Source organism: Nyctereutes procyonoides, unplaced genomic scaffold (genome assembly GCF_905146905.1).
Source record: "Nyctereutes procyonoides isolate TBG_1078 unplaced genomic scaffold, NYPRO_anot_genome, whole genome shotgun sequence".
NCBI lineage: Eukaryota > Metazoa > Chordata > Mammalia > Carnivora > Canidae > Nyctereutes > Nyctereutes procyonoides.
Window position 1 is genome coordinate 22,489,339 of NW_026575040.1, and position 12,532 is coordinate 22,501,870.

Here is a 12,532-nt window from a genome sequence, read left to right on the forward strand (position 1 = left end):
ATCTTTTCTTCATCTCCTATAGTTTTTTGGCTTTGATTACAGTACTTCAGGTCCTAAATTTTTGCTTTCCCTTCTCCTATTGGTTCCTACAGCAATGTTTACTCTGCCTACTACTTCAAGGATCTCTCTTGGTCTCGGACTCCTGTCCCATCTCAACCGTGTTTTGTGGCCTCAGGAAAAATCCTGAGGTAGGCCTCTGAAGTTTGCCTCTGCTGCTTCTCCTCCCAGTTCTCCCATCTTTTTTCCATACCTTATCCTACCTCTGTCTTAAATTACATCAACACAGATGTGCTGCTCATCAACCATGGGCAAGGACCTTGACCAACCTTATAGAGGATTCCAAAATGGCCTTAAGGAGTATGTAAGATAGTGGGAGGTAGATAGATCCCATAAATAACTAAAATAAGGTCTGAGGTATTATAAATGAGATTTTTGAGGGACAAAATTAGAGTAGTGTGAGTAGGAGAAGGGAATGAGCAGCCTTGCAAAAGAGTCTCACCATCTACTAGCTAGTGATGACACAGCAGAGTTGCATGACATCGGCCCCTCCCTTGTCTTGCTGGGAGCTGTGTCCAGTCTGATTCACTTTGGCTAGGGTTATCTTTTTCCTAACTGCTTCTGTTTTCCCAGGAAATCCTGAACAGACTTAGTGGGTATGTGTGTCCACTCCTATTTCTGATTCTGTCTGACTCTTGCTGTCGTGTTCCATTTCCAGGTTTCTCATAAGATCTTGGGGCCTTGTCTTCCCGCTGCAGTCTTCTGGCAGTCTCTCGCCACTGGCTGTGGCTGGACAAGTTCAGTCCTATTTCTCAGGGCTGCTATGTGTATCCTTACTGGGGGCCTAGGGAAAAAGTAGAAGGTAGGGTTGAAGGTGACAGAGGCAATAAGAAGGGGGCATTGTCAGGTTGGAATTTCTCTCGTTTTCAGCAACTAAGGCATATATGTATATGCCTTGTGTGTGTGTGTGTGTGTGTGTATATTATATTTATGTATATAAGTTGCTGGGAAAAAATATTTATTTATTTATTTCCCAGACTGACCCAGTTCCAGTATAGTTGTTTTCGCAGAGTCACCAATCTCCTCGGTTAAGATGGAAAAGAACCATAAAAAGACAATGGTAATAATAGACCGAGTTCTGACCTATTTCTCCTTGGATACTTTCCCAAGAGATAGAGATAGGATAATGGGGAATTTGGTTATCAGGGTGATGTTTGATGTTTAAATATCTTGCCCATGGTGAGTGTTAAGGGCCTTGGCCTCCCTGTACTATCTCTAAGTGTTGCTAGCTCTTGGAAATCTAGCCTTTGGCAAAGTATGCACTCAAAGTGTTTCCAAAACACTTGTGGAAACCTGAGCCAGAACTTGGTATTGACAAATAACAGGAAGGTGTTTCTTTCTAGGTTTAGTTGAAAATACCCTCATATTTAGAGCAGGTCAGTCATGCTTCTGCAAATTCACTTGAACCCATTTTGCTTTTTGTGCTTTCATCATCAAGATGATAGGTCACTTCATGTCTCTGAATCTCATATATTGCATATCTCTCCTGGAACCAGTGAATCCTTCCAGAGAAAGTTATATAAATACTGGCTTTCTAAAGTGAGTTTCAGAGTGGGAGCCGCTGGTACACAGAAATGTTTCTTGAATGAGTAAAATTTTAGTAACCTTTAGTAAAGGTTTAGTAACCTCTAGTAAATTTAGTAACAGCTATTACTCAGCTAATGGACTGTGCATCTGGGACAAAAGTTATAAAACAAATTTCTGTAGCATATTTGACATAGCATTAGTAATCATTTTTTATGGAATATACACTTGGTAACAGTCTCAACCTGTATGCATATATTGATTTATGCTTTTCACAAGGTTTCTTTGTATGAAAGCCCTTGAGATGATCTAAATGAGTACTGCTATAATCCCCATTTTACAGATGCCTGAAATAAAGGCTAAGATGCCAGTATGGTACTCCTGGGAATTAGACTTTATAACATAGTTCAGTACTCTTTCTTTGCAAACTGTTCAGACAAGTTTTTATAAATCTAATAATAAGAGAAAAGTAAAGAAATCACAAGTTTTCTTTACCGTACAAATTCTATTCAATTTAAGAAGATACCCTTTATTTTGAGATTCTTCCATTAAATACTAAGTGCCCCGCTGTGAAGCAGCTATGTACATAGACACTTGATGTAGTATTGAACAAGGCAGACATGGAGCTTTATTCAAATGGAGGAGGAGAAATAAAAAAAGAAATAAATAAACAAGCAATCATAGAACAGTGAGTAAGTACAGGTAATAATAAGAGCTTGAAGAAAATAAAATAGAGAAAGGCTGGTGGTGGTGATATTTTTATATGTGATATACTCCTGAAAATGAGCTTCAAGGTTTAATGTACATAAAGAGAGATTCCTTCCTGAGGAATCCAAGCAATCATAAAACATTTCTTCAGTTTGGTGTTTGGAGGACTCATTCATGTTAATGTATATTTTTCTTTTTCTTCAAAATTGACCCAAAGTCTCAAATTGGCTTAAGTCCAGAGAATGTCTAGTTGAGGCTAAAGATTTGCTGGTTCAGGAAGCCCTGATGATTGATTACCATACTTCTTTCATTATATTAAGGCTCTGAGAGCCAAACTTACTGCTAATCAGATATACCATTTCACTCTTCTTTATATAATAATGAAGGCAAAATACTAGACAACATTGCTTTCTTAATTTTTTTTCAATTGGCAGCAGAGCTTTCTTCAAAGGAAATTCCAGATGCCCAGTCTATAAAACAGCTGTGGCTCCAAGTCACAAGCTTACTCTCCTCTTTTCCACACCTTAATGGTCCCTAAGGAATACTTGAGAAGTCACCAAGTCTTTGCAGAACACAGGATGAAAACCACAACCAAAGATTCAAATTGTAAATCCTGCCATAAAAAGAAGAGCTATGTTGTTGAAGCTGGCAGAGCCACTAATACCAGAGCTTCACATTCATGTTTTGACATTTTTAAAAGTTCAACATTCAGTGAAAAAATAGATTTATTTGTACATTTTTACTTAAAACTACATTTTCAGGTAGCATTTACTATGTAAAGCAAATTCAAACTTTAATTGTAGTTGTTTATTCATAGTAACTTTTTTTCCTCCAATTTTTTTGAGATATAATTGACATACAGCACTATATAAGTTTAAGGCGTAAAATAGAATGATTTGACTTATATGCAGTATAAAATTATTACCACAGTACAGAGCATATTTTTAATTTATTTATCGTCAACTGAATTTTATTTTTTTATTTTTACATTTTTTAATTTAAATTCAGTTTGCCAACACATAGTATAACACCCAGTGCTCATCCCATCAAGTGCTCTCTTCAGTGCCCATCACCCAGGTAACGGGCAGAGCATATTTTTTATTTTATTATTTTTTATTTTTTTAAATTTTTTTTATGATAGGCACACAGTGAGAGAGAGAGGCAGAGACACAGGCAGAGGGAGAAGCAGGCTCCATGCACCGGGAGCCCGACGTGGGACTCGATCCCGGGTCTCCAGGATCACGCCCTGGGCCAAAGGCAGGCGCTAAACCGCTGCGCCACCCAGGGATCCCCAGAGCATATTTTTTAAATAATATGGGCATGATGGTACTACTGGGGCTAAAGTACTTTTCAACTACTAATTTAAGAGTTAAATTTCAGGGCACCTGGGTGACTTGGTTGGGCATCTGCCTTCGGCTCTGGTCATGATCATGGGGTCCTGGGATCGTGCATCGGGGTCCCTGTTCAGTAGGGAGCCTGCCTTTTCCCCTCCCTCTCCCTCTGCCATTCCCACCACTTGTACTCTGGCTCTTTCTAGCTCTCTGTCAAATAAATAAAATCATAATAAACAAACAAATAAAGAAATACTAAATTTAATATTGGCCAAAATTTATTCTTTTGTAAATTGTTTCATTATAAATAAGTCCATAATGTTTATAGATTGTTATAAAGTAATTGATTTGCTAGTTTAATTTTTTTTCTGTTTGTCTTCTAGTTTGCCAGAGTTTGGATACCTGATCCTGAGGAAGTTTGGAAGTCAGCAGAGCTGCTCAAAGATTATAAACCAGGAGATAAAGTCCTCCTGCTTCACCTTGAGGAAGGAAAGGTAAAAATTTTGCTTTCATTTGTTATCATTTGCATAAAGTGAAGGGAATTCAAAAGTGTGAGTTTGCTGTGGCATAGCTGACTTCAGCTGGAAGTTACATTTTGAACTAATCTAATATTTATACTTAAATTTAAAAAAAGTAGCAAAATAGTAAACTCAATTTTCTACGCCAGTGGGTTAATGAAAATGGCAGAACTTTAAAAATCCATTATTGTGGTCTATGAATTTATTATGATTAGGTTTAGATTCATTTCTATTCCTCCCAAAGATATACCTGTTTATTTTGTTTAGGCTAGCATTAATTTCGTAGTGACTAAGAAAACATTGCTTAAGGAGCCAGTCTGAGATTTGATACTTGCTGGACCTAATCATTTGAAAAATATTTACTGACAAGCTATTATGCATAAAGCAGTTTGCCAGTAACTAGAAAAATATAAAACCAATTGTGTTTCTAATTTCTATACTTTCCGTCTGCATTCATGGCATGGGTAGACACATCTTAGTTATATACCTTTTTTTATTTCTCCACGGCACTTGACAAGGCATTGTCATACTATTTTCTTAAAAAACTTTATGACATTAATTTTTCCTTAAACAATTTATAGTCTAGCCAAGGGAACTAGGAACAAATACATGAAAAGTTACATAAGACATAGAGTCGAAAGAGTAGTTCAACACCACAGTATTAAAGATGTCAAAAGATTATGATGAACTATTACCAAATGAGTAATACTGTCCTGAGAGTTAGCATGTATTGAACACTTACTATGTGGTAGGCATAGTTCTAGGTGTTTTACTTGCTCTAACTCATTTAATCCTCACAACAGTACTATGAAGTGGGGCTGTTGTTATTACCAGTTTATGAGTGAAGAAATGAGGGCTCAGAGGGATTGCTCAAGATTGTATAGGTATTAATGGATGAAGCTGGGGTTTTAAGGCAGAAAATTTGTCTTCATTATTTGTGCTCATAACCACTCTGCAATGTTGTAAAGACAATGATGACTTTAGGATGCCTAAGAGGGAAATTTCATGATGGGCTCCTTTGTCAGGGAAGGCTTCAAGGAGAAAGAACAATTTTGACTGAATCTTAAAAGGTAGATAGAATTTGGATTGACAAAGAGAAAGGGGGTAGACCCTATGAGGTTTGGAATGTATTTTGGAGATAGTGAATATAACAAGTTGACTGGAGCAAGAGATTTAGAAAGATGTGTGTTCTAGGTCTAGGCTTGCATATTAACGTACTTCCTATATAGTATGTTAAGAAGTGGCAAAAGGTGCTGACATCAATATTAGATAAGAGAAATAGATATATTTATGAATAGTATGGCATATGATATAAAAGCAAGGAACAAAAGTAGGACAGAGTGGGGAGTGGCCAGACAGTCTGATGAAGGTAAGGGCTCAGGGAGGCATGGTCTGAGAATGAGTAGACAAGGGGAAGTGCATTTCAGGAATCCAGAAAAGTACATGCAGAGGCAGAGAGGTATGCACAGTAATGTACATTTGGGGAACTACACAAGTTCCATGTTGTTAGGATGTACAAGACTGGCAAGAGTTTGGGGGCTGGGAACCAGATCACATCTGGGGATCATCCTAAAACTCTTGGACTTCAAGTGGTATGTGATGGGAGGTGATTACAATATTTTTAAAGGAGGAAGGATGCTGGATTTGTGTTTTAGAAAGGACTCCTTGATGGTCGCATGGAGGATGAATTTCAAGAGAGCAAAACAGAGGCAAGATTAGTTGGGAAGAAGGCAGGGAAGAATTAGGCCAGATTAAGAGGGCATTGAATGCCAAATTAAAGAATTAATTTATTCAACTACTCTGTGTTACGCACATTAGGCACCGTGAGCTATATTTTCTTAGGTTAATTCTCACAACAATCGTATAGTTATAATATTATAACTGTTAAGGAAGCCAAGGCTTGGAGACATTAATTCCACCTGAGGTTGCATAGCCAGAAGTGGCTTTTGTGTATTGCAGGGATCAGTGCAAGGACCAGTCAGTTTTGGGAAAGGACATAATATCCCTAACAGGCAGGAAGAAGTTGAGGGGCAGATGATAAATTCCTCTCCATTTAACATGGTTCATCTCAACCTGTTTTGAACATTTGAGCTCTGTATCTCTGCAATGTTAAGAAAAGTGGCTTTTTTTTTTTTTTTTTTTTTTTTTTTTACGATAGTCATACAGAGAGAGAGAGAGGCAGAGACACAGGCAGAGGGAGAAGCAGGCTCCATGCACCGGGAGCCTGATGTGGGATTCGATCCCGGGTCTCCAGGATCGCGCCCTGGGCCAAAGGCAGGCGCCAAACCGCTGCGCCACCCAGGGATCCCAGAAAAGTGGCTTTTTATAAAACCAGCTGTTTCTTCTCTACAATTAAATTTCATTTTTTTCCCTTTTTACTTGTCAGGTGTTATTTGCCCTTAATGCATAGTTGAGTAGCAATTTGCATGCCTGGCTTTGCCATAAAGCTGTATATCCTTGGCTTTAAAGTGAGTAGTACTTCTTAACTTTTGGAGCCAATTACCTCATTAAAAATCAAATGAAACTCAGGACTGTATTTCCAGAAAATAATACACATATATATATGTATTTATACATATGGACAAATACACATTTATACCTAATTTCAGGAGATTCTTGGACCTCTTAGGGTTCCCAAGTACTTACTACATGCCGTGCACTGCCTCATTTAACTTTTATCACACTCCTGTGAGCTACTTCTATTATGCCCTTTCTACAGATGAAGGATTCAGATTCAGTAACATACCCAACACCACAAAAGAAGTACCAGTTTCTGGATTTGAACCCAGGTTGATCTGACTCTAGAGCCAAGCTCTTAACCATTCTTTAGTGCTCATTCACTTATCACAGGTGAGGGATGGGGAAGAAAAAGGTTATTTAAAGAAAGATTAAAAAGTTCTGGTTCAGGGGCATCTGGGTGGCTTAGTTGGTTAAACATCCTACTCTGTTCTCCTCGGGTCTGATCTCAGGATAGTGAGCTCAAGCCTTGTGTTGGATTCCACACTGATCATGCAGCCTGCCTAAAAAAAAAAAAAAAAAAAAAAGGCAAAAACTTTTGGCTCAGTAATTGGGTTTAAAAAAGTCTAAGCTTCTTAAACTATATTAGCAAAAAATTATAAATACAAGTTAATACATCTAGTGAAAAAGAAGACTTCCATTTCCAGCAGTTTCTGTAGCTTTGGAAGGTGCCAGGAAAAGAATGCATTTAATAGCTGAGAAGAAAATCAGGAATAACAAATAAGCAAAATGCATAGGCCTTTTTACTTTTATTGCTATGATTTATCCAGATGCTGTATCTTGTGCATTTTCAGGATTTGGAGTATCGTCTAGATCCAAAGACCAAGGAACTGCCTCACTTGAGAAACCCTGACATACTTGTGGGTGAAAATGACCTCACAGCCCTCAGCTATCTTCATGAACCTGCTGTGCTCCACAATCTCAGAGTCCGCTTTATTGACTCCAAACTTATTTATACATATTGTGGTAAGTATGTCTTGCTGTCTGAGTGGAATGAACTCTGTCCTCTAATGGACATAGCCATGGAGACATTGTGCATGGGGAAAGAAGGCTGCAGTTGGATTTCCTCCTAGGGAGAAGATCACTTCAGAGTTATCAAAAAAAACTTACCATGTTCATTAGCTAGTTGCATATTGTGCTGAATAAGCTCTTTGAACTTATTGTCATTTTGCTCAGGAAAAAAAGACAGAACTAGGCCCATATTTTGGCTTTTCTTCCTCCTAAAGAAGTTGTCTGCCAAATTCAGTGAGTTTGCCAGTTACTTTCATCTCGTATGAAAACTGCTATTTGAAGAGTAGATGTCCAGAGACTTATCTCTGGTGCAGGTTTGAGAAGTTTAGTGTTCTCTTATTCTCAGTGCAGGACTGACGACTCCCAGTAGCTGTTCTTGCTTGCTGCACTGGCCTGGGCCCCAACTTGCTGTGGTATTAGCTGCCAGTGAGCCAGCTCAGCATCCTTTTTTTTTCTCTTAGAAGTGAAGCACTGTGTACTTTTTTGAGTTTTTTCCCCTTTTCCTTTTCTTGTCTTTCTCTCTTTTTTTTCTTAACCTTCATTTTTCTCTTGTCCCTGGCTCTTCTCTGTACTGACTTCCTATCTTTCTTTCCCTGATCATTCTCCCCTGGGCTCACGTCTGGGATTTCATTCATTTCCTTCCAAGTCTGTTTACTCCGTGTGACCAACTCAGCCACTCATCATTTCTTCCTTACCCCCCTGCTTTGGACAGAGACAGCTATCTTCTCTTCTTAAAAGAACCTACACATCTTATATCCTTGATACTGTTTTCTTCCCTATGAACCAAATATTTCTGTTTCTCAATTTTCACTTTTCTGTTTGTTTTTTTCTTGCACATACATTACCTTCTCAGTGAAGCCTTCCCTGCCTGCCACATCTAAGTCATAAACCCCTTCTCCCCTCCTTAGTTTCCATCTCCTTTCTCTGTTTAATTTTTCTCCTTTTTCCTTTCTATTATCTAACCTATAATATTTTTCTTATCTTGTTAATTGTCTGAATTTCCCACTAGAATATACAATCAATGAGGATAAAGATTTGTCTTTTTTCATTTATTGTTATAAATCTAGCACTCAGAAAAGACTTGATACATACTTGAAGCTATATAAATATTTGTTGAATGAAGGATTTCATTAATATACACCTACTATAAAATTTAAGGAAATACAAAAAAAAGTATAAAAAAGGAAAAATAACTACATGTAATTTACTACTGAAAAATAACCAGTATTATGTTAACACATCCTGTATCTGTACATATGTGAGAGAGTATAAATAGGTATGAAATTGGAATCGGTCTGTATATACTTTTGTGTCATTTTTTCCTACAACATTTCATATTCTTTAAAAACATAGTTTGTGGTAGTAGTATAATAGTCTGTCATACGGGTCTAACAAAATATTTGGTTACTCTCCCTTTATTATATATTTTGTTTCTACTTTTCACTCTCATGAATAAAAATATAAATATCAATAAATATCTTTATGAAAAAAATCTTTGGTTGAATATATGATTTCATTTGGATAAATTTCTAGAAGTGGAATTTTTTATTTAAATATTATGAAAATAGTTTTTATTTTTAAGAGTTTAGATCAGTGTTTAAATGGTGTTTAAGTTAGGTCAAGGTATAACAGGCCCAGAGGCGAAGCCTGTAACATAGTTTGATCTTTAACAACTTGTTTAAGATTAATTGAGATTGAAATTTGTGTTAACTGTGGTCACTTTAGCAAGTTTGATATGTTCATTAATATATCATTGACTTCTTTTTTTGCTTTTACACGCCCCCCCAGGTATAGTCCTAGTAGCTATAAATCCTTATGAACAGCTGCCTATTTATGGAGAAGATATTATTAATGCATATAGTGGACAGAATATGGGTGATATGGATCCACATATCTTTGCGGTAGCTGAAGAAGCTTACAAGCAAATGGCCAGGTTGGTGAAAGCTCGATTTATTTTTTCATGACTCTTACTAGATGTGATAATTTCTTCTTTGCTGAGTCACAGTTATTTTAAAATACAGTGAAGAGCAACTGATAAATTATTATTAAATAAACAGCCTTGACTATTTTGGATGGTCTGCATTATTAAAATAACTTCATATTTATAAAAGGATATGCAGTTTTAAAAACTGCCTTTGGAATCTCCTCCTGATCCTGTGACTATGCAAGGACAGATGTTATATTTATAGATGAGAGGTCTCAAGGATTTGGTGGTATTAAGTGATGTGCCTACTATCCTTCAGCTAATGAGTGGCAGACTAGAAATAAAAGGCCTAAGTAAAAGAAGAAATCTGTCGGTATCTTAGAGAATTAAACCTCAAGGAAACTGATTTAATAATGTTACTTTTATGATCTATAGATCAGTGATCCTGAAGAGCATCAGTAAAATGTCTTTGATATTAACCATGGAAGCCTAACATTTTAAGAGTAGAAAACCAGAGAAAAAAAGCTACTTTCAAGACTAGATCATACTCTTAATAATGTAATGTAAATCAAAACTGTGGATGTATAGAATAGTATACATTTAACTCATTTCTCCATTCTTCAGGTAAGACTCAGCATATATAAATGTGATGTGGAAAACCCTCAAGCAATTTATGAAGTAGAGAGAAAAGTAATACTGCAGAAGTTTTATTTTCTCCTTTCCAACCAGGGAGAGTGTTTGTACATAATTGGGCCAGCATGTGACAAAATTTTCGAATTATTTCATTGACAGAGTCCATAGAAGTCATTATGCCCTTTTATTAATAAAATACTATTACTTCTAATAATCGCTAAGTTATTAATCTCTAACAGTTATTAAGTACTCTGTGCAAGGCACTGCTTAATTGCTTTCCATTTCATTAAGTAATTTTATTCTCATAGCAACCTTCTGAGGTTGGTATTATTAATTTTCATTTTACAAATGAGAAAACTTAAGCACTGAGAAGTTATTTAACTTTCCTAAGGCCACATAACTAGAAAGACTAGCTTTCAAATTCCATTAGTCTAACACTATGAAATACTATCATATTAAACATAAAATGACTAAATATAGTTTTGTACTACATAACATGCTGTATTATACCAGATTCTGTTATCAAATGGGAACGAGAGACAAAAATGTAAGTTACTTAAAAAAAAAAAAAAAGATTTGTGAGAGAGAGCACACGTGTGTGCAAGCAGTGGGAGGGGGGCAGTGGGAGAGAATCTTCAAGCAGATACCTCACTGAGTGTGGAGCTGCACGGGGTGGGGTGGGGGGGATTGATCCCATGACCCACGAGATCATGATCTGAACCAAAATGAGAGTCACTCAACTGACTGAGCCACCCAAGTGCCCCAGAAATGTTACTTTTTTAAGCTTTTAAATTCCACCTATCAGTATAATTTTTAAAAAGATTTTTTTTATTTATTCATGAGAGACACAGAGAGAAGGCAGAGACGTAGGCAGAGGGAGAAACAGGCTCTCCACAGGAAGCCTGATGTGGGACTCAATCCTGGAACTCGGGGATCACATCCTGAGCTGAAGGCAGAGGCCCAACTGCTGAGTCACCCAGGAGTCCCGGGATAATTTTTTTGAAAGAATTTAAAAATTTATTTATGAGAGACACAGAGAGAGAGCCAGAGACATAGACAGAGGGAGAAGTAGGCTCCTCACAGGGAGTCCAGTTTGGGACTTGATGCCCAGACCCAAGATCACACCCTGAGCCGAAGATAGACACTTAGCCACTGAGTCATCCAGGCATCCCTAACAGTTATAGTTTTTCCCCGTAAATTTAGAAAGCCCACCAGTATTTGACTTCTGTAGTATTGGAGCATTGCAGTACAATGTTAGCACCACACAAGTACAGCCAGAGAACTACTGGGCAGAGAGGGAATTGCATGGAGTGCCAGGACCTAAAAATTGTCTCTGATGAATGTTATACTGCTCATAGAGAATTAGAGGACTTCTTCAAAAATATTGACCTTAAATATGAACGTTTGCTTCTTAGCATTTTTGGTACAGGAAACATGAGACTAGTGTTAGATTTATATGAATATTTCTGGCTTTTCAACCCTAGATTTACTTTGGTTCCCTAACATTCCCCCCCTCATCATTCCCCTGTGACTTAGCCAGTCAGTGTAATTTCTTTATTACAGATTGGCTTGTTTCTTTTCCCTTTACTCAGTTTTGTTTTTTTAGGCAATTTTAAAATATGCTTCAATCAGTTTTGATAAATTTACCATTTATATGAAAAAATCTGTACACACAAAATGTGCTGCAGCAGCTAAATAGACCATGTCTTCTAGGCATCCAGATAGGTATTGCAGGATCCTTTCTTGTCACTTTATTCCTCACCAAGTTGAGATGTGTCTTATTTATCAGATGTGAATCCTGGAATTTCACATTATCAGTATTCCCAGAGGCCCTGTACATCTTCGGGAAGATATAGTCACTTGTTCAGTAGACCTTCACTGAACACCATCCAGACACTGTCCTGGATATGGGGGACAGCAAACAAATGAGACAAAATAGACAAAAATTCTTAACCTCACAAAGTGAGCCATGATAAACAATAAAAATAAATAAGATACACAGTTGTCACATATTAATAAATGCTATTCTGGTAAGTTAGGGAAGTAGGTAAGGAATGCTAGTAGAAAGCCTATGTACTAGGCTCAGGGAAAGCCTCATTGTAAAGCTGCCTCCCCTCTTTTTTTTTAAACTGAAAAAAAAATCCTAAGCTTGCAAAAAGCTTGAAAAAATGGTATACAGAGGTACCATATACCCTACGTACAGTTTCCCTAAATGTTAACATGTTATGTAGCCATAGTCAATCATTGAAACCAAGAAATTCACATTAATATAATATTAAGTGATCTAAAAACCTGTTTACAGTTCATCA

At 37.0% G+C, this 12,532-nt stretch overlaps 1 protein-coding gene across 4 annotated transcripts in view; it reads left to right on the forward strand.

The window, feature by feature from the left end:
- The window catches only part of MYO5A (myosin VA), a 193,629-nt gene that overhangs the window by 59,842 nt on the left and 121,255 nt on the right, over positions 1 to 12,532 (forward strand). For all 4 annotated transcript variants that reach the window (XM_055319733.1, XM_055319734.1, XM_055319735.1 and 1 more), the window contains exons 2-4: positions 4,004 to 4,114; positions 7,450 to 7,621; positions 9,455 to 9,599. In XM_055319733.1, coding sequence (XP_055175708.1) covers positions 4,004 to 4,114; positions 7,450 to 7,621; positions 9,455 to 9,599 — 428 coding nt within the window. The remainder of the gene's footprint in view (positions 1 to 4,003; positions 4,115 to 7,449; positions 7,622 to 9,454; positions 9,600 to 12,532) is intronic.